General features: G+C 58.3%; 2 protein-coding genes across 2 annotated transcripts; both read left to right on the plus strand.

Moving 5' to 3' along the window:
* Positions 1–275: 275 nt before the first annotated feature.
* Positions 276–4,050, plus strand: RAB25 (RAB25, member RAS oncogene family). The gene is made up of 5 exons (XM_075736965.1): positions 276–660; positions 1,632–1,827; positions 1,970–2,163; positions 2,325–2,405; positions 3,203–4,050. The coding sequence occupies exons 1-5, from the start codon at positions 621–623 to the stop codon at positions 3,331–3,333; spliced, it is 642 nt and encodes a 213-aa protein (XP_075593080.1). The 5' UTR covers positions 276–620; the 3' UTR covers positions 3,334–4,050.
* Positions 4,051–5,098: 1,048 nt separating this feature from the next.
* On the plus strand, positions 5,099–12,387 carry LOC104639009 (ras-related protein Rab-11A). The gene is made up of 5 exons (XM_075736964.1): positions 5,099–5,203; positions 8,888–9,083; positions 9,159–9,352; positions 9,439–9,519; positions 9,759–12,387. Exons 1-5 carry the CDS (start codon positions 5,164–5,166, stop codon positions 9,896–9,898), a joined length of 651 nt encoding a protein of 216 aa, XP_075593079.1. The 5' UTR covers positions 5,099–5,163; the 3' UTR covers positions 9,899–12,387.
* Positions 12,388–21,075: the final 8,688 nt, after the last annotated feature.

A 21,075-nucleotide genomic window follows, 5' to 3' on the forward strand; every position in this document is an offset into this window, starting at 1 on the left:
GGGCAGGGGCTGCGAGGGGCTCATGCCGGGGGAGAGCGGGTGTAACGGAGCCGAGCCCCCCTGTAGCGGAGGGTGGCGGGGGGCTCCTTCCCTTCCCCGGTTTCCCTGGCTTTCACACGATGGCAGCAGAGGCGAGGAAACGCGTTCACGCTCGGTTGGAGCCGGGCTGAGCTGGGGGTTCTGCCTCTGGCCTGGCTGCCCGCGCTGCCCGCGCTGCCCGCTGCCCCAGCCTGCCCTGCGCTGCAGCCTGCACCGGCCTCAGCAGCCAGGATCAGGCCCCGGCTCCTCCTCCGGCCGCCCCGTGACAGTCCCAGGGGTGACACTACCTGCCCAACCTGCGCTGCGACACCCAGTCCCACCCCTTGAGTCAACCGGCTGCGCTGAGACGCCAACCCGGCCGGCCTTGACGTCGCTCCCCCGGACCCTACTTGCTCCCCGGGACCCCGCTCGCTCCCCGCTCGCTTCCCACCAGAGAGGAAACTTTGTCCCCTCCATCTCCTCCCTTGGTGCCTCTCGGAGCCCGGCCCGCCCCGCGCCGCCTGCTCCGGCCTTTGCAGCTGGAAGGAGGAAACCAAGTGACGGCGGCGGCCCCGGCAAGGGCGGGTGGCAGCCGGGGCGACATGGGCAGCGCCGAGGAGGATTATAACTTTGTCTTCAAGGGTGAGTTCTGGGCTCGATGCGAATCCCCCTCCCCAAAAGGGAGCGGGAGGCCAGGGGCTACGGGGGAGGGAATTGGGGTGCCTTCCCCCCAGGGCTGCCATACCCCGAGCTGTTGCTGCCCATCCCTGCAACTCTGATGGGAGCTGCGAAGGGTCAGGGGATCGGGGAGCGGGCGCCGGCCTCGGCCACGTCCCCGGCTGACGGCAGCGAGGTCAGGGCTAGCGAACGGCGCTGGGGGCTGGCAGACCCATGCCCACCCCGAGGCTGCACGCCTGGGATGCCGGGCGAGTTGCTGGCGCACGGTGGGGACTGAGATGGCGGGAGCTGAGGGTGCGAGACGTAAATGCCGTGCCAGCCCATTAACCCCTGAGAGTGGCAGGCATTTAAAAGTCCTGCTGCTGCGGTGACCCGGGTGGTGGCACACCCAGAGGACGTGGGGGTCAAACCCGGGCTGGAGAAACGGGGGCACAGCCTCGTGCCCCCCGGCTTGAGCTCCTCAGGCACGAGGCGCTGGCGTCCCGCCTCTCTGCCGGGTGCCACTGGCTGGACCTCAGTGCTCCCCTCGGATTTGCCAGCGTCCTCGCCCTGCTCCTGCCGCCCAGAGCCTGATAGCTGTGACCCCCCCCCCAAACAGCACTGGGGCTACGCCAGCGGACAGGGAGCATGGCTGGGCTCAGTCGAGGTGCCTCAGCCGCGCTCGGGGCGGGGCTGAGAGCTCATGACGCAGGGGTGGGACCCCCGTTTGTTACACCCACATACCTGCCCGGCCTCTCTGCCCAGCTCTGGGGTCACCAGGCAATGAGGGGTGCCCATGCACCCGGGGCGGTCTGGCCATCCCACTGCCAAGGCAATGAGCTGCTGGCGGGTCTGGCTCGGGTGGGAAAGCGGTATTTGAATTCCTGTGCAATGCCTTGGAGCAGCCCTTTCCCCTCCTTGACAGCTCCGGTGGGCTTTCTCCTTTCTTTCCTCAGTTGTCCTGATCGGGGAGTCCGGGGTGGGGAAAACCAACCTGCTCTCCCGCTTCACCCGCAACGAGTTCAACCACGACAGCCGCACCACCATCGGCGTGGAGTTCTCCACCCGCACGATCTTGGTGGGAGACGCCGTGGTGAAGGCTCAGATCTGGGACACGGCTGGGCTGGAGCGGTACCGTGCCATCACCTCTGCGTAAGGATGGGATGCCTGAAATCAGGGCTCCCCCTGGTACCTGGGTAGTGATGCCCTCGTAGGTGGGCCCCATGGGTGGGGACGCTGGGGGGGGGGGGGAACGTGTTCTGGAGTGTGGGGTGATGGTGGGGTTCTCCTGTAGGTATTACCGGGGGGCTGTGGGCGCCCTGGTCGTCTTTGACATCACCAAGCACCAGACGTACGATGTGGTGGACCGCTGGCTGAAGGAGCTGTATGACCACGCCGAGGCCAGCATCGTTGTCATGCTGGTGGGGAACAAGACCGACCTCGTGCAGGCTCGGGAGGTGCCCATGGAGGAGGCGAAAATGTTTGCAGGTACGGACTGGCACCCTGCTACGGGCCCGGGGGCTTGGGAACCTCCCTGATAGCACGGACCCGCACCAACGTGGGCACCCTGACGTCTCTAAAGGGACATGGAAACGGAGCCGTGCCCTCACCGGCGTCTGCGTTATCTCGGGGAAATCCTCTCATTGCAGACAACAACGGGCTGCTGTTTGTCGAGACCTCGGCGCTGGACTCCACCAACGTCGAGCAGGCGTTCGAGACCATCCTGAAGGGTACATACACCGGCACCGTGGTGCGGCGGGGGTCCCCGGGACTGCGGCGTCGCAGGGTCCCTTACCGGGGACGTGCGGCTGGGCAGAGGATGTGCAGCGCGTCTCTCCTCTGCCCTGCTCCACCGAGGACTTTTGGGGCTGGTTTCAGTGTCGTCTTTCTGGCTGGTTTGGTTTCCGGCCTTTCATGCTGGGCGTTTCGCTCTCCGCACCCATGGTTTTGTTCTCCCAGCCCCCAGGCATCCCCAAAGCCCCGGGGGCTCCTTCTTCCCTGTAATCCCTGCTCCCCCTTCCTGTTGTCCTGGGCTCCTGACTCAACGTCTCCAGCACCCTGCCGCAGGGACCTGGGGGGGGGGACAGGAACGGAGAGGGGTGATGCTCAGCCAGGAGCACCTCTCCAGGAACGGCAGCAGCAGCGGGGCAGGAGTACAGGGAGGTGTGCCGTGCCGTGCCGTGCCGTGCCGTGCCGTGCCGTGCCGTGCCGTGCCGTGCCGAGCCAGCCTGGCCTGGTGAGCTGCCAGCCCCGGCGCGGGGTGAAGCACTAATCCCAGGTTGGGCAAGAGGAAATTGCCTAACTGCAGGGTGTTCCCCAGGCGCTGCAGGGATGCAACTTGGGGGAGCCGCTCCTTTGTCACCCCTCAACTTGTCCCCTCTGCCGCATAAAGGAGAGCCACTGACGTGCCCGGCGGCGGGCCAGCACGCGAGCAACGGGGGGCTGCAAGCTTGAAACTGTCCCTGCTACCTTGGGGGGCCCTTGGCTGACACACAGACCCCCCCCCCCGGCACCTCTTGTTTTGCAGAAATCTTCCACAAAGTGCAGAAGCAGAAGCAGAGGAGCAGCCAAAGTAACACGGTGTCACTTGCCAGCGGGAGCCCGGAGAGCGCAACCGCGGCGCAGCCGGAGAAGCGCCCGTGCTGCATAGCCCTCTGAGCTGGCCGGGCACCCCGGGAAGCCCCCGGGGACCCCCGCAGCTCCGGGACACGCCAGTGGCGTAGAGCCAGGTCTGCCTCTGCGCAGACTCCTCTGGCCGCTGGCGCAGGCTGGTGTCACCCAGCCTCCACCCCCGTCCTGGTGCGGTGGGGACCAGCAGCCTGGACAGTGGCCAAATTCTGCCATAAACGGTGAGAAGCACCAGCGCCGTGGAGCTCTGCTCTGTCTGCTTCGTTTTTGTTGGGCTCAGGTTAGCATCACCACTATCACGCACGGACCTCCCTGCCCCTCCGGACCCGCGGTGCAGAGGACTGAGATACCCCCAAGGCGCTGCTGGGGAACGAGCCAGGAGGTTCTGGCCGGGATTGTGCCAGCGACGGGAGCTGCTCCAGTTGTGTCTGGCCCTGGAGTTGCTCCCGTAGGACCACCCTGTGCCACGCGCTGCCGATGTGGCTGACCCCACGGGTCTCCATCTCCAATGGGGGCTGCTCTGGGGTCATCCCAAGGCCTCAGGAGCGAAGTGGCAGCGCTCAGCCCTTGGCACGCCTCTGTCCCCATCCCAGACATGGGACAAGCGTGATGGCAGGACCTGGTGAGGGTCCCTCCTGTCTGCACGGCAGGACGGGGCTCGGTGCAGAGCCCGGTGCCAAAGGGCCCGGGAGCAGCTCCGTGTCCAGCGCAATGGTGACTCAATCATTAAAGGACTTGTGAAATGCGGGTTTGCTGAGCTGGAATTCCTGCATGTTTGTAGTTCCATCCCCTGGTCCCCACCTCCATGAGATACCGGAGATCGTGACCACCCAAGCAGCCCAGCCCGATGCCATGGTCTCCCCGTGCCCCCTCCCCACACAACCTTTCCCAGTCCACATCCCCACACCCTTGAGGGCTTATAGGAGATGGCTGGCAGTTTAGGAGTCCAAACCGTGGCTCGGCATCAGCCAGTTATCCAAAAACCCTTGAAAATGGGAGAATTGCTGCTGGATTCTCCATAGCTTCCTCTAGTTCTGGGCGCTCGCTTCCCCTTTGCGCCACGCAAGACATGTTGGCCCAGCTCCCATTTCGTGTCCGTGGTTCTGCGTGAAGATCGTGGCCACGGCTTGTTCCCGTCGGTGGCACACGTGGACACGGTGGTGGCCTTTCCCTGCTGCCGTGCAGCTTTCACAGAATCCCAGAATCCCAGAATGGTGGGGGTGGGAAGGGACCTCTGGAGATGATCTAGTCCAACCCCCCTGCTAAAGCAGGATCACCTCAAGCAGGTTGCACAGGATCACATCCAGGCGGGTTTGGAATCTCTCCAGAGAAGGAGACTCCACAACCTCTCTGGGCAGCCTGTCCCAGCGCTCGGTCACCCTCAGAGGGAAGAAGCTTCTCCTCGTGTTCAGATGGAACTTCCCGTGTTCCAGTTTGTGCCCGTTGCCCCGTGTCCTGTCACTGGGCACCACTGAGAAGAGTCTGGTCCCATCACATGGACACCCACCCTTTAGATAATTAGAAACGTTGATCAGATCCCCTCTCCGCCTTCTCTTCCCCAGCTCTCCAGCCGTTCCTGGAGAGGTGCTCCACTCCCGTAACGTCTCCGCAGGAGGACACCCCGACGCAGAGCCCCCGGCCTGGCCGTGCTGAGCGGGGAGCAGAGCCCCGGACCTGTCCCCCCTTACCTGGCCCCGGTGAGCACACCTGGGCGGTGACAGACAGCCTCGGCCGCCAATGGGTGTGAGGAGGAAGGGCTGTGGCCACCAATGGGGACACGGGGGAGGGTCCCCGCAGGGCTGGATAAGGCCCGGAAATCCCAGTTGTCCCAGTGGGAGTGGGGCTGTGGTGCTGGGTGAGATGCGGGGCAAGGACGATGAGTACGATTATCTCTTCAAAGGTGGGTGCCCTGGCCCTGCCTGCGCTGCCCTGGCCATGCCTGCAATGAGCTGTGCACGGGCTCAGCCTGCTGCGTGGTGCCGTCTCCCTGCAGCACCCTCGGGATGGAGCTGGAAGCCGGGGCTGTGGCTTGTACTGGGATATAACGCACGGCTCCCAGTGCTGGGGGTGGCGGGGGGACTTGTTGGGGTGCTCCCCTGTGCTGGGCAGAGGGGTGGTGGGTCTTGGTGGTGCTGGGGCCTCAGGGCGGAGGCTGAAATGCCGCCGTGGTCTGAGGGTTTGCGTGGAGCTGGTCTATGGCTGCTGGGTGCGGGTGGCTGTTTGTGGCCCTGGTGCTAATTAAAGCAGCTCGTTACTGCTGCAGGAGGAGTCCGGAGTCCTCAGCATCCAGGGGAGGGGTGGCTGTGCCTGGGATGGGGTGCTGGTCCCTGGGGATGGGCTGAGGATGTGGGGTGGTGGGGGGAGCTGGTCCCTGTGGCATGCTGGGTGCTGTGCTGGCCCCTCTGGGTGGGTTTGGGTGCTCTCCTCTGTGTGGCTGGGGTGGGAGGAGCAGTTTGGGGGGCTGAGTGAGCAATCCCAAGAGGAAAAACTGTGCCGCTCGCCCGGCTGCGGTTAGGGGAAAGGATGCAGGGCTTGTCCTTCCTGGTGCTGGTCGCGGTGTGACCTCTCTGGTGCGCAAGGGGGGACGAGGTTGGGCCCTCGGAGGTGCAATGTTGGGTTTTTCCCGGCTGTAGGAGCCCAGCATCCCCCTGTGAGCCGCCATCCCCTCCACACGCGGCGTTTCCCGGCAGCCGTGCCGTGGCTGGAGCGGGCGTTGGGGGAAGCCAGGGGACAGCTTGGCAACGTCACAACCTCCTGAGCAATAAAACCTGGGGAGTGAGATCACCCGGCGGCCAGCTGTGAGTCAGCCTACCCTGCCCGAAAGGCCCCGAGTAATCCCAGTCACCGACACGACGGTAGCCCCTGGCTCCTCGCACACCTCCCCTGGCCCCTGCCCAGGAAAATCCTCCTCTCCCGAGTTATTCTGGGACCTGGCGAGGGGGGGGGAAAAAACTCTGATGCAGGCGGAGCTGGGTCGTGCCTCGGAGCGAGGCGCCTGGGCTCCTCCGGCTCGCGTGTCCTTTGCCCGTCGGCCAGCGTTGCGCCAGCAGCACGGCTCTGGGATGGCCCCGGCACGTTGTCCTCCTGTGGTGCCCGTCCCTTCCCCGTGATCCTGCAGGAACCAGGGCTGAGAGCAGCTCGGCGCTGGGCTCTGCATTCCCTTCCTCATGGTGGTCTCTGGAGTCCCTAAAAAAAAAAAAAAAAAAGAGAACTTGGTTTTGAACGCGAGGTCTGCTCATCCTTCCTGAAGTTGGAGCAAAGTCCAAGGGAGATGCAATTTTTGGGGGCACGGAACTGGGCGAGCGCTCTGGGGTTAGGTGGCTCTGCCGAGACCGGCTTCTCCCCGTGAAAAATGGGAGGTGGTCACCGCTTGAAGCAGCGCTACCCTGATTTCCACTGAGACGGGAGCATCAGCTGCCTTCTCCCGTTGCAAAGCACAATGCAAATTCCAGCTGTGCTCACGGGAAGCCCCTCGATGCTGCTGGAGGGGCTCGGGATGGATGAGAAACGGCCCTGGGCACGGCTGCTCCTTGGACCCTTCCTCAGGGCGTCTGTGCAGAGCTCCAGGCTGTTTCCATCCCCACCCCTGGGGTGGGACGTGATGCGTCAGGGATGTCTCGCAGGATCCGTGTTCTCCGCTTTAAACAGCTCGTGCTGCGTGTTCGGAGGCAGCGAGGACCGAGCGTGTCAAATGTTTTTGGGGGTGGAGGATGCGGCTCGAGTCCTTCTTGCCCTTCGGGCTCAGGGGGATGGGGCTGAGCACGTACCCCTGCTGCGTCGAGGTGTCCCGGAGACCGCTGGGTCCCTGCCCCATCCAACCCATCCCTGCTGTGGTGCAGAGCCCGCAGGAGTGCGAGGGGCTGCGCAAAGTCAGCGTGTGCCCCGCACGGGATGACTCGGCTCCTTCCTCCCTCCCCCAGCCTGGTTGCCTAAAGTTTTCCTGGCCCGGTAGGTCTTTTCCTGCCTGCAGGAGCGATGCAGCCCGGCACGCTCGTGCCTCAGTTTCCCCCGGTTGTACTCAGCGCTGTCTCCTGGCAGCCAGGGCCTGTCCCCAGGTCACCCAGGCAGCAGGAGCACGGCGCTGCGGGGAGCGGGGGGGGGGGAAAGGGGACGTGGCCGTTGAGCTGGGGGGAAGTGGCAACTTCCCCGTTGATTAAACACCAAGCCCGGATCAAAGCAGCGAGGCTCAGCAGGCGTTAATGAACCTGGCTCACGGCTAGCCTGCATTTTTTCCACCAGTTTGTCCAGGGTGGCCCAGACTGTCATGGTCCTCCTGGACCTCCCCGGAGCGCGCAGCAGCTTTCGGCGTTACATGGAGGAGCCACCCTTCCCTCCGTTGCTGGCTGCCGTGACACGGCAACTGTCAGCAAGGCTCCGGTGCCTTCCAGCCGCCCTCGGTGATGACGGGGAGCCGTTCCGTTCGCTGCCGGGCTTAGCGGAGCAACGCTGTTTGCTGGCCGCTCTGCGACAAGGGTTTTGGCGAGGGGGTGGCTGCGTTGTCGGAAGCTTTGCGTCCCGGTCCGTGCAAGGGAGCCAAGTCGCCGTGAGCTGGAGCTGATGGGGATGGGGTTGTCCAGGATATGGAGCGACATCCTCGGAGGATGGCGGCTGTTGAGCCTCGAATAAGTTGTAGATGTGGGGTTTTTTTCCTGCAAATTCTGCAGCATGCAGTCCTGCTGTCGAGTGCAGCGGCGTGGCATGCTCGGTGGTCCCTCGCTGGTGTCGCTGCTCCAGCGTGGGCACTGGATGGTTGTGATTTCAGCCCTGCTCTTGTCTGATCCTGGTGGGGAGAAGTGTCCCCCAAGGGTGGGCAAAGTGAAGCAGGCTGCGTTTGAGTGCACCTGGAGAATGAAGAATTGGCAGTGGGGGAAATAAAAAAAAAAATAAATAAAAAAAAAATAAAAACCTGTTGAGTAATAAACTCAACAAACTTGACAGGGGAGCGGTGTGATAAAGCCTCCTCGGAGCCTGTTGCACCAGGTTTTACAGGAACCAGCCAGATCTGGGACACGCAGAAAATGCACTTAACTAACCCACACCCAGGGACTTTCCAGCGCACGGGCTGGACCAGTAGCAGCGGAGGAGGAGGAGGAGGAGGAGGAGGAGGAGGAGGATGCTTCCTTTCAGACCAGGTCTGAAGTCCTCTGGTGTGCCTTCAGGGTTGGAGCTTGGGCTGGAAATAGGAGACCTGGTTCTGTTTGGCCTCTCTGGCCTGGCTGTCTCTGGTTTTCCGCCCATTTTGTGTACCTAGGTGCATACGGCGCCTTCCTAGCGCAGGGCGGAAACCCCCGGCAACTTCCAGGCGATGGCAGGAATTGACCTGGGGGGGGTATTTACAGGTAGCTGGGGTGTCACTGGGATGAGTGGAAGCTGCTGGTCCTGTTCCCCCAGTGTGGCTCTGCAGTTGCAGCCCCCTCACTTGGTGGCTTCTCCCTGGATGAAATGGAAGTGGGGTCTGGGGTGGGAGCCGATGGCGGGGGATCCCCATCCCTGCCAGGCTGGGATGGTCGGCATTGCAGGACACAAATGCCTCTGGTGGGTGTCCGGGGGGCTGACGCTGTGCTTGTGCCCCCCCCCCCCCCAGTTGTGCTCATCGGGGACTCTGGGGTGGGGAAGAGCAACCTGCTCTCACGCTTCACCCGCAATGAGTTCAACCTGGAGAGCAAGAGCACCATCGGGGTGGAGTTTGCCACAAGGAGCATCCAGGTGGACAACAAGACCGTGAAGGCTCAGATCTGGGACACGGCCGGGCAGGAGCGGTACCGGGCCATCACCTCAGCGTGAGTTTCCTTGCTCCCCACCCGTGTCCCTCAGCTGGGGCCCTGCTGTGACCTTGTCCCCTTGCTGTCCCCCAGGTACTACCGGGGGGCGGTGGGAGCACTGCTCGTCTACGACATCGCCAAGTACCTGACGTACGAGAACGCCGAGCGCTGGCTGAAGGAGCTGCAGGACCACGCTGATGCCAACATTGTCATCATGCTGGTGGGCAACAAGAGCGACCTGCGGCACCTGCGGGCTGTGCCCACCGATGAGGCCAGGAGCTTTGCAGGTATCTCCCCCATCCTGGCCCGTCCCATCCCATCCCGGGGCAGCTGTAGCTCACGGCACCCGCCTAAGCTCGTCCTGTCCTTGCAGAGAAGAACGGGCTGTCCTTCCTTGAGACGTCTGCTCTGGATTCCACCAACGTGGAGACGGCTTTCCACAACATCCTCTCGGGTAAGGGGCAACCAGGAGAGGGAGGGTGGGATGATGGAGATGGTTTCAGACACTGTGTCCTCCCAGGACACTGCTGGGGACCCTGGCTGTACGTTCTGGGGTGGGATTCTGCTCCCCTGGACGGAGAGTTGTGGGGCTTTGCACGCCTTGAGCTGTGTGTTTTGGGAGGGGGCGGGTCCCCCACTGAAACAAATACTTGAAGAATTTTTTTCTTCCTTCTTTTCCCTCTCTGCTGGCAGAGATCTACCGCATCGTGTCACAGAGGCAGATCACTGGGCAGCCGGACTCAGAGTTTGGCCCCACCACGACCATCGAGCCCATCCGGGTGCTGCCCACGCAGCAGGAGGGCAGGCAGGCACCCTGCTGCCAGAACATCTGAGCCCTTTGGGGTGCCCCCACCCTGACACCCCCACCACCACCCAGCATGTGCTGGCATCGCGTTTCTCACCCTCTACCTCTGCTCGTTGCAGCTCCCCAGAACAGGTCGGGCTTCTGCACGGCTGCTCTTGTGTGCACCATCATGCTGCCTGTGTGTTGCTCTCCCTGTGTTTATGTAGGACCTACACAAACTGGGGGGGTAGGTAGGGGAGCATCAGAGTCTCTCCCTTCTCTTCCCGTGGTTTGGGACATGCCATCCCCTCGTGTCCCTGCTTTTCCCAGCCCTGAAGGTGCCATCACTGGGTGACTCAGGGTGGCACTGAACAAGCCCAAACCTTGCGACTCCCTCGTTTGGTGCCACATTTTTGTGGCACCTTTGGGTGCAGCCCTTCAGGGTGGGGTGGGGGGGACACACTGGGTGCACCTTTGTCTTGCCCGGTGAAGTGAGCAACAACAACAGCCGGTTGTACCCAGCCCTGCCCCTTCGACACCGAGGGCTGGGTGTGCCTCTGGGTGCTGAGGGACACCCCAGTGTGGGATTGGGGGGGGGGGGGGGGGTGACTCCCCGCTCATGCCCGGAGGGACCCCAGTCCAGGGAGACTGGAGCAGGGATCTGGGGGGGGGGCATAGCCTTTGTGGGGGGCCCTGAGGAGGGGACAAGGGGGTCCCAGGGCTTTGGTGGGCTGAGAGCAGGGATGGGGTGCTGAGGGGGGGGGCACCTGGTCCCTCTGCGTGTCTCCCCGGGTGGTGGCACACGGGGCTCTGGGCTGCGAGGAGCCTCCTGTGGGACGTGAGCCCGTTCCACGCGAGTGTTTTGCTGCTCGTGGCCGGTGACAGCGTGGCCTGGGCTGGGGACGTGGCTGTCACTAGATGGGGTGGCTGCTGCACTGGGGGGGGTTGGCGGGCCGGGACCCCTTCCCCTGCCTGGGGTACAGCCGGCACCTCCCGGGGTGGGCACAGCACCCTGCTGAGCCCAGTGCCACTCTCAGGGGTGATTGGCAGCTGTCAATCAACAGGGGTGTGCAGGTGCTGCGGCGGCTCGTCCCTTCCCATTGACCCCAGTGCTGGGACCGTGCCCCCCATCACAGTGTGGGGGTTTTTTTTGGGGGGGGGGGTGTGTCTCTGTCTCTCTGTGGCTGCCCCCGGTCACCCCATTTCACTTGGCTCTGCCGGCAGGATCTGTGCCAGGGTCTTGCCTTGGGGTGCGATTTATCGATGAAACAGGAATTTGGGTAAAATCCCCAAATAAAGTTGCTGCTGGAGGCTCTTTCTCTCTCTGCCAGGGTCCCTCCTGAAGGCCAGGAGCTGGGCCGGGTGCTGGGCACCATCCTCAGGCGATGAAGGGCATGGGAGGCGAGGAGGAGGAGGAGGAGGAGGGGCAGGGAGGAAGGTGCAGCTGTAGCCTGGGCCGGGGGATGTCTCGGCAGGAGGCTGGAGGGGGGAACTTGACATTCAGGCTCAGAGGGGCAGGTTGGATCCTGCTGCCGTGGAACAGGGGTGCCCGTGCAGAAATGGCTGCCGGTGGGGGCCACCCCCCCCCCCCCTTTGGGTTGAGGTTGCCCCTTTTTTTTCCAACTGACAGCGCAGCCACCCCAACTCTCCAGCATCTTACCCTTGGCTCCAGCCGTCCCGGGACAGCGTGTCCCCGCACCACGGCACTGCTCCGTCCCCAGGCGAGCGACTCAGGTCACCTCAGCACCGTTTGTGTCCCCGCACGGCTGGTGGCCGTCCCCAAGGGACTGACAGCCATTACCTGACCCGGCCGGACTCTGCCCCGTGCCCGCACCAGCTGGGAGAGGCACGGCTCTACGCAGACCAGCCGGAGAACCGCCAAGCGCCACCCCTTCCGCGCCACCATCTGCCCGCGCCGAAACGCGGTGCCAAGAGGTGATGTCAGCCAGGAAAGGTGGGTGTGCGGGAGAAGGACGATGCCCCCGGCTCCGCAAAGGGACAGGGGTCGAGCCGAGCGTCCCTCGGGGCTCGCCGCCGGCAGACGTGCCATCCAGCCGGGCGCGGGCACGGACGCGCGGGATGCCGAGCTCGTTTAGGCTCGTGGAGGCGCTTTCAGGCTCAGCAGCTCAGGGTTTTTTCCAGGTTTTTCAGTTTTTTATACGATTTCTGCTGGAATGAAGCAGTGGGAAGGGGGAAGCAAAGCAGAGGTTTGGATGCGGGGCTCATGGACGTGGGACCGTGCTCCCGCAGGGCTGGGAACGGCAGCCGGTGCGGGGCAGCTGATAGTCTTGCAAATGAAACTCCTTTGCTCTAACGAACCCCGAGAAGCGTTGCTAAAGGCGTGAAACTCGGCGGGAGACCCGGGAGGGCTGGTAGGAGGGTACAGCCCCACAGCCCCCCGTTGCTCAGTCCGGCCGGGGCCCCCGTCCCCACCACCGCCCCTGGACCCCCCCCCCCCAAAGCGTGAGGAGACAGAAACCAAGAGCAGACACCAAGTTTCTTAAGTAATAATACTTTAATAAAATTAAGTTCTTAATGTAATTTAGCACATTTAATACATTAACCCTTTCCCTTCTTTGTTTTCTACAAGTTGTGCAACATCATTATTTTAATTTTTTATTTTATTTTAATTTTTTTCCTTCTCCCCTTATACTATATGCCTCAAAACTCAGACAACGAGCCTAACTCTACTTCTATGTTCGGTTATATCTCTCTCTCAGGCTTTTATTTTTGCGTAACGCCGGAGAGATGAAAATACCTGGATGGAACATGTGATCGGTTTCCAATAGTAACAATCCCGACTACAGGTTTCCTATGACGTTAAAAGAAAAAAGATAGGAAAAAAAAAAAAAAAAAAGCAAATATAACAAAATAGGGAATGGACTTTAAATGGAAGGGCCACACAGTCAGGACGGCCAGGCTAACACTGGGCAACTCTGTGGCCGGCTGGCTCAGCGCGAGGTTGGTAGTACCGTGGAGTAAAACGGTGTGATAGCACCCGGATCCGTGGGAAAGCGGATACACGCAAACTTGTACAGCGTTTTTTTTCAGCGAGGACGAGAGAAAGCTAAGGTGGTTTTGGTCAAGCAAAAGCCATGAAGGGCTGGCGGAGGGCTGCGCTCCCCTGAAAGCCGCTGCCGCTGCGTGGGTATCGCCGAGATCGGCTGCTGATGGTTCCCCCCGTGGCTTGGGCTTCGTTTTAGCTCACGTCTTACGTGGGAAATCCCACCGGAGCTGCTTTGCCAGAGTCCCAACAGCAGCAAGCTGGAGCCTGGATCTCTTTGATACCGGGGCAGAGCCGGAGGAAACCCTCTGCAGCCCCAAAGGCTCTCGACCGTGCAGCCGGATGCCTGGGGGGCTGCTCCGGGCATCCCTGGGGATTTCCCTGGCTCTCCTGGGGCTGGGATCCGAGTCGGCTCTGCGGCACGGCACTGCGACCGGGCTCCACAGCGGCCACGGCTCCAACAGACCTGCTAGTTTAGGATTTGTCAGCACTCGTGCCCGCTGCCTTTCATGTTTGCTTAACACTGCCTTTAACCCAGGAGCAAATCCTCAATTGCGAAACAGAATCTGGCCCCTGATTTTTTTTTTTTCCCCCCTTTTTTTATGATTAGCTCATAAGGAGGAAAAAAAAAAAAAAAAAGGTGCTGATCGTTTCACGGACGAGCAAAGCAGCCTGCGACTGTGTCTCCCCGTCCCAGCTCTCGGGAGCCGAGAGAAGATCTCTGTGGCCATGAAGCGCTGCTCTGTCTCGCCGCTCTGTTTCTCTGCAAGTTGTTTCAAAAGCATCATTGCAAGACCAGAAAACACGTTCTGCCATCAGCTGCCTGGTAAACCGGTGCCACTGTTGGAGGGTGACTTCATTTTTTTATTTTTTTTTTTTTTTTAATAAATCCCTGCACAAACACCAGTGGAACAACTCCAGATTTTACATTAGTGTCACTTTACTGGGGGTGACTTTCAATTTGCTCCATTAGCAGCCCTGAAGCGACGCTGGAGCGGATCCAGCGGTAACGCCGCAGCCTGCCAGGGCTGAAGCGACTTCAGATTCCAGTAGAGTAACCCCATTGAAAGGAGTGAGTAACACGGGAGGAAAGGCAGGAGCTGCCCAACCTCCACCGTCTCCAGCCATCACGGCACAGGCAAAACTGAAGCCCAGCACAATCACGGCTGAATTTTCCAGCGGCTCAGCTGACAGCAGAACGCGACTTCGAGTTTCTACAGTATGTGAAAACCCACAATAAAATACAGAGATTGCTCCCTAACATCCTAGAAAAGTTGGTTTTTTTTTTTTTTTTTTTGGAAGAACCAGCCCATCCTGGCTCTGCTCCTGCCGGTGCTGACACCAAGGAAACCTTGCTGCGGGCTCGGCAGAGGCAGGATGGGACCCCACTATCAGTATACAAGTTACTATAAAGTGCATCCACTGTCCAGTCCAGGGCATCACTGTACAATGTCAATCACTGACTCTTCTTCAAGTATCAAAACCAAAAAAAAACAAACAAAAAAAAAAATAAAAATGAGGTAAAACAAAAATGAAAGAGCAAACAGGCCGCCTCGCCGCCCCTGCCGGGAAGGACCAGGCGCTTGATTCCACCAAGCACGAACCCCTCCGAAAGCGCGGGAGACACGGTGCCCTGCTTTCTGAAACCTCCCCGGCGTGCCGGGCAGAGTCCCGTGGAGCGATCTCTGATTCACAGTGCTATACGCAGAAACCGAACGAGAACCGTCTTCGCTTCCTGTCCTAACCTATTGCATGGCTTTGCTGAACGAATGCTGGTAAGCGGCTGCCTCGTCCCACCCCAGAAGCTGGCGGTGCCGTCCGCAGGAGAGGGACCGAGGGGCAGCCGCTGCATTTCTCGAAGGCTTTGGGATCCTTGCGGATGCTCCTGAACTGCAGGGACATCCCTGGGTTCGCTACAGCTGAGCCACGACACAGAGGATAGGAGCAAAAGCTAAACCCAGAGGTAACCACCTTTCAAGAGTGTTTTCTTTGCAACGCTCTGCTTCTCTAATAATAACGGATTTGACGCGAGGTCGTTTATTTTCGAGTTATATCGTGTAAACGGTGATTTTGGTGCAGCGAAAAGCAGTCACCGACGCTCTGGCGAAAAGCGCTGGCCTGGCTCTGAAACGTAAGGACCGGGGTTTAACCCGCTGGCCGGGTGCACGGGCCTCATCCTGCCCCACCGCCGGTGCCAGGGCTACATTCCCCTGCCCCGAACTGCCCAAAGCAGATTTGCCGTCAGCAGAAAAGCTTCCCTCCGTGCGAATGGACCAGCCGTCCAGCCTTTGCGCCCGAACGCTGATCCGCCGGCTCGGGGAGCCGTTCCCCACCGCTCTCGGCACTGCAAGGACTCAGGCGTCCGGCCGCGGAGCCCGATGCGTCAACAGCCTCCGGCCTCCTCCCTCGCTTTCACAGCCGAAAACCAAGCGCTGGCCACCAGCGTCACCCTGCCGAGGGCAGGACGGCGTGGGGCCGGCCGTCGGGAAGCAAAGCTGCGGGCGCAGGGACGCCGTGGCCCGGCACAGCCGCGGGAAGGACGTCCCAGGCCAGCAGAGCCTTTTGCAAACATTTCACCCGCGGCTCCGGCGCTCCATCCCGATGATTTCAGGCTGAGCGCAAGCTCCCTTAAAGGATAAAACACCCAACAAACCAAATCTGGCATCCCGAAAGATGCCGGTTGCTAGAAAAACGAGCTCGGCCTAAGGCGCACATCGTCTCCCTGGCGCAATGCTTCCTCACCGGGTTGAGATATAACCAAAAAAAAAAAAAAGAAAAGAAAAGAAAAGGAAAAAAAAAAAAAAAAGAAAAAACCAAAAGGGACCAAATCAACCCTCAAGTCCTAAGTCTACTGCCCGGCTCCGAGGGCAGAAAGCCTAATTGACAGCCCCGCGCCTGCGCACCAGCACCTCGCTGCCTTCGAGCTCTGTCCGTCACGTTACAGAGGGGAGTTCATCCAATTTTCCTTTCCTTCCCCTTCCCACCCAGGAACGGTCCCACCCACCCGTCACCGGGACCTTCCGACGCCCGCGGTGCTTGGAGAAATTCAAAAAGCAAGAACAGCGCAAGAAAAGTAACAGCAACTTTTAACATTTCTTTTTCTGAAATTTCATGCTCCAAGCCTGAGGCTGGAGGTCAGAATAAGGCAAAAATAATGGCCTAAAACTTTCATATTTTGTTCAGTGACTAGCCAAATCTTTATATTTTTATTAAAAAAACCAACATAAAAACCCAAACGTATCTTTTTAAAAAAATACATATTATTAGATCCCTTTTTTTTTTTTTTCCCCCTCTATAAAAATAACTTCAGGACTTTGATTGACAGAAGGTACCAGTCGGTGGTCTGTTATTTTGTTAGGCTTTCATTCGTTTATTTGTTTGCTTCAGAAAAATAGTACCAAAAAAAGATGGAATTTCTGGGGAAGTTAAAAATGATAGCTGATCTTGTTTACAAGTTTATTTTACATTCTGCTCTGTCTGGGATCACTTGGATCTACTATAGATTAAACAATATGGATAGCATCTACTATTTGAACTAGTTAATTTTATTTTAATCTTTACTCTAGGATTATATGAAATAAATTTGAACGTTTATTATTATTAACTTTTTTTTTAATACCCATCAACTCAAACTTTTTTTTTCTTCTTCTCCTTTTTGGTTAAAAACAAACAAACGAACAAACAAACAAAAAAAAAATCTTATTTTAAAATGCTTCTTTGAAAGGCAACAGAGCAGAAGCATCCCTCCCCATCTTCCCGCTGCTTTGGGAAGGGGAGCGGGACAAGGGCTGCTGTGGCGGCGGAGGTTCGGGACGCCCCCCCTCGCACCCCCCCCCCAGCCCACGGGGAGGTTGCTCAGCCCATCTGCAGAGCAGCTCCTTGGGCCAAAATCCTGCAAAACACTCCGGGATGCGGCTGAAGCTTAAGTGCTTTCCTGGATTAAAGCACGTGCTTTGCAAGCTCAGAGCCTCACCGACTAAAAAGCGGGGGGACGCTCCGCTCGCTCCGGGCTGTCCTTACGTTAGTCGTCTTCCACGAGATGTGCCCACGCTGGTTTGGGGCGGGAGGGAGCAGAAAGGGCGAACGTTTCCCTGTCTAGGAGGGGTCGAAGCTGGCCAGGGGCTCTGCACGAGCTGGCTCATCCCCTGGCTGCTCAGAGCACCAAAGCAGCTGCCGTTGGGCACCGATCCTGCACAAGCCCTTAGGTCCAAAAGGACGACGACGGATGTTTGCAAGATCAGGCTTGGGACAAAATACTCCCGTCCTTGCAGCCCGCTCGGCCGCAGAAAGAAAAAGAGCCAAAGCCTAAAGGGAGGCAACGGAGGGCAACCACCACCCTGGTCCGCAGAGCAGCCCACCGCGGTCCTGTCCCGGGGAGGTCCAGGCTGGCAGCGGCCGTCGGTCCCTCCCGTCAAGGCTGCGGGAAGGACCGTAAGTCCTCTCGCCTCCGAGAAGGAGCGGTTTTACACAGGGCGCTCTGAAACCCCGCCGCGGACCGAATGAAGGGCAGAATTCTCCCTGGGACAGGATAGGGCCCGTCGTGGCGCTGGCAGGAACACGAGCAGGAGGAGGGCCGAAGAGGTGCGGACCGCAAGCTTTGCTTTCTGAGAGCGTCCAGCCTCCTCCCCAGCCCCTGCCCTCCCCAAAATAACCCACGGCCAGAGCAAACCTTCATCGCCCAGCACCTGCCCCGGGGCGCTGGGTCGGAGCCGGACCCCCCCGGGGAACCCCGGGGACGCGCAGAAGTGCTTCGCTGCGACGGGGTCGGGGCTCGCCGGGGGCCGAACAGACCCCCCGCCCCCCGAGCCCGGAGGGTTTCTGCAACCGGGGGGTTGAGCCCGCAAAGCCGTTTTCGGCGTGCTCGGACCTCGCAGAGGGACGCGCTAGACAGAGCAACCACAGGACGGGGGCTTCGAAACGACCGCGCGGGCTTTGATTCATAGTGGTTTTTCTCTTCTACTTCTCTGGGTTTTAATTACCTTTTTTTTTTCAGGGTTTGTTTTTTTTTTTTTTTTCTGTTTTTAAATACATCCAACTGTTAATTTCTTATTTCTGGAAAGGGCTATCTGCACCATAACTATCACCTTTTACATACACACACGCACACACAAAAAAGGAAACATATATTAAAAACACTTTTTAAGCAATACTCTGGATACAAATGTATTTTTTAACCTACATATATTCTAAACCTTCTAAACTTTTAAGGATCACTTTATCATAAAATAAAATATCCTTTTTTCTTATAATAAATTACCTAATAAAAAGTATTTTTATTAGCCCAGTTCCTTGCTACATTTACATGTAATAAATGCATTTATTAAAATAGAATATTAAATTATAAAGAAATGTTCTAATTTTAAAATCTTAGTCTTTTTTTCCCTCCTCTCTCTCTCTTTAAAAAACACCAGTAAATGCATCAAAATAAACCCTTCAAATACCAAATAAACAGGTTGGAGCATTTTGATTTAAGAGGTTCACAATATTAACAGTCTGAGCCTTTGTATGTATGGAGATTATTTTTTTTTTTTAAGAAAGAAAGAAAAGAGAAAAAAATAATAGCTATCCCTCCAGCTGAAAAATACTTTTGCAAATGGGAGCTAGGACAAGATATTTTTATAGTATCTCCTCATTAAATATAAATCCAATTTTGGTTTTTTTTTCTTTTGTTATGTATTATAATACACACTATTCTCTATATAATTTATGTCGATGAAGATGACATCACAGCATGATATTACTTTCACCCTCCATTCCCTTTGTTACGTTTTGTCACCCTCTCCCCCGCATCGGCCCTTCTCCAGGAACCCCCGTCCCCTCCGCGGCAGCTCGCAAACCCCGGCCGAAGACGCAGCAGGTTTTTGGGGACGCGGCAGAGCAGCGCAGCCATCACCCCGAAACTCTCCCGCCGAGCACCCCGCTGCCACCCCGTCCGCATCTCCCCGCTCCCACAGCTCCGACGCTGTCTCGGCACTACCCGGGAGGTCACGTCCACAAGGAAAGGTTGCAGGATGAGTCTCAAATTCAGCAAAGCACCGGAGCCCCCCGCTCCTCGGTTTCACCAAGCGCCGAAATCGGCTGCGGTTTGGCAAAGCGCGTGTGTAAATCCCAGCGGCGCGCTGAACTGGGGCGGCTGGCACCAAGTCAGTCCCATTTACTGGGGCCGCTCCATCCCCCTGCGGGTCTAATCCTGCCTGGACCTGGAAGCCTCCTGCTAACAGCTCAGCACCTTCCAACACTGCTATGCTCCGAGTCCCCCCGGCTTTTTTGGGGACCTGCCCTCCGTCCCATCGCTCGCAACTAAGAGACTGTGTCGCCTGCCTCGTAAAAGCGCCCCGACGCGGCTCAGCCCTGCAGCAGGATGAGTGCCCAGGGGAGACAGCCACCGGCATTCATCCGGGCACGGCAAGTCACGGTCGGGTCCTCAGCCGGGTCCCCACCCTGGCTCCACCATCAGATGGAAACACTCGGGAACAACCCGCTCCCCTGCCTGACCAGCAGCGCGGAGGGGAAACCAGCAGCGTCCCTTTGCATCGGGCCACCCGCGAGGTCCCATCCTGCAAGCCGGGCCGCGCGTACTTTGCTTTACCGCTGCCGGGAGCCGACCCGATTTCGGCGGGCCGCTTGCTAAGCCGTAAATTTAAGCCCCCCCCCGAGTGATTTGCAGGATGGGGGGGGGGGTGTCTTGAGGACCAGGCTCCCCGCAAGGGTTTTGCTGCTCCTAAACCAGAGGGAGGGAGAGCCGGGCGAAACCCGGCTTCGCTTGCCGTGTCCCATCACCGCGTGCCTCCCTCCTTCCCCGGGCGCCCCGTTATCAATTTAGCCCCCCGAAAAGGTTATCCCGTAGAGTCCTGGGAGGGATGCTGAGGGCGGTCGAAGCTAGAGAGGTTTAGCCTAGCTGCTGTACGCTGCTGCTCCTACTGCAAGGAGGGAAGGAGGAAAGCAGACCTGCGCGCGGGGAACCCCGCTCGGCCCTTGCCGCAGAGAAGGGCAGGGTGCAGGGAGGAGGGGTCTGTCTTTAGTTAACGTTATTGCTGGTGAATTAGACCAACAAGCCATTTTTAGTCACCTATCAAGGAAGATACAAGTCAGAGCAAATAGTTAAGGTCATGGGCATTTTTCTTGTTTTTTGTTTTTATTTTTTTTTTTTTTAAGATTTTTATATATATACATATATTTAAAAAGAGAGAAAAAAAAAAAAAGAAAAAAAAAAAAAGAAGTTACGCAAATTTGTTGTTTAAGCCCCGCAACCGGGCTCCCCATGGATGCTAACAGGCAGGGCCGGGGAGCAGCGGGGGCCGCAGCTCTCCCGCACTGCCCGAGCCCCCCCCCGCCGTGCAGCCCCCTCTCAGGCCAGAGGTAGCTCTCGGTGCGTTTACAGCGCCTGTTTTTCTTTCTTCCAAAGTTGCTACATTAAAATATGGACTCGGTGGGGGGGACGGACGGACAGGGGAAAGCAGGGGAAAAGGAGAAATCAAAATAAAACAGGGGCCGAAATACTTCTATTCATTTTAAACTAGAACTGCTACATCAAGCTTTCTTTTAATATATATGTATATGTATATATATATGTATATATATATATATAAAGGTTATTGGAACTGAAGATTTTATTAAAGGCCAACTTGGAGATTTGAGTAGGAACCTCGTCTGCAGAGAGGGGCAGACGTGCCGCTGCCTGGACAGACGGACAGCCCCCCCCCTCCGGTTCCGATCAGCAAGCATGGACGTTTGTTTGGGTCATTATTCCGCTTTTTTTTTTTTTTCTTTTTTTTTTTCTTTTTTAAAAGAAAGGATTTTTTTTTTTTCTCTAACATTTTCAGCATGCAGGAGGCTTTTACATCGTTTTTCGCTTGTTAAGGTAAGGGAGGAGATAAAAGGAGCAGACAAGAGCCCCCCCTTCCTTCCCCCCCTCCCCACTCCCTAGGGTCAGTGCTAGAATAGGTCCCCCCCACCCCAGGTCCCCGACACGGGTGTCTCCTTCCCCCCTCCCCACTCCCACCCACCTCTTCACAACCTGGCATCAAATAAAGACATTGATCAAAAACTTGCTCACATTACCACGAACAGACTTCACTCAGCCAAGAACGACTAGTCACTCAACTAACATATCGGCCCCGGGGGACTCGGCCAGGGAAGCATTTGCCGTTGCAGTTTCCAGCTAAATCCCCTCCGTTACCAACACGAACATTTCCAAACGCCCCTTCGAAGGGTGGTTGGAT

This window comes from Balearica regulorum, chromosome 28 (genome assembly GCF_011004875.1).
Source record: "Balearica regulorum gibbericeps isolate bBalReg1 chromosome 28, bBalReg1.pri, whole genome shotgun sequence".
In the NCBI taxonomy this organism is placed as follows: domain Eukaryota; kingdom Metazoa; phylum Chordata; class Aves; order Gruiformes; family Gruidae; genus Balearica; species Balearica regulorum.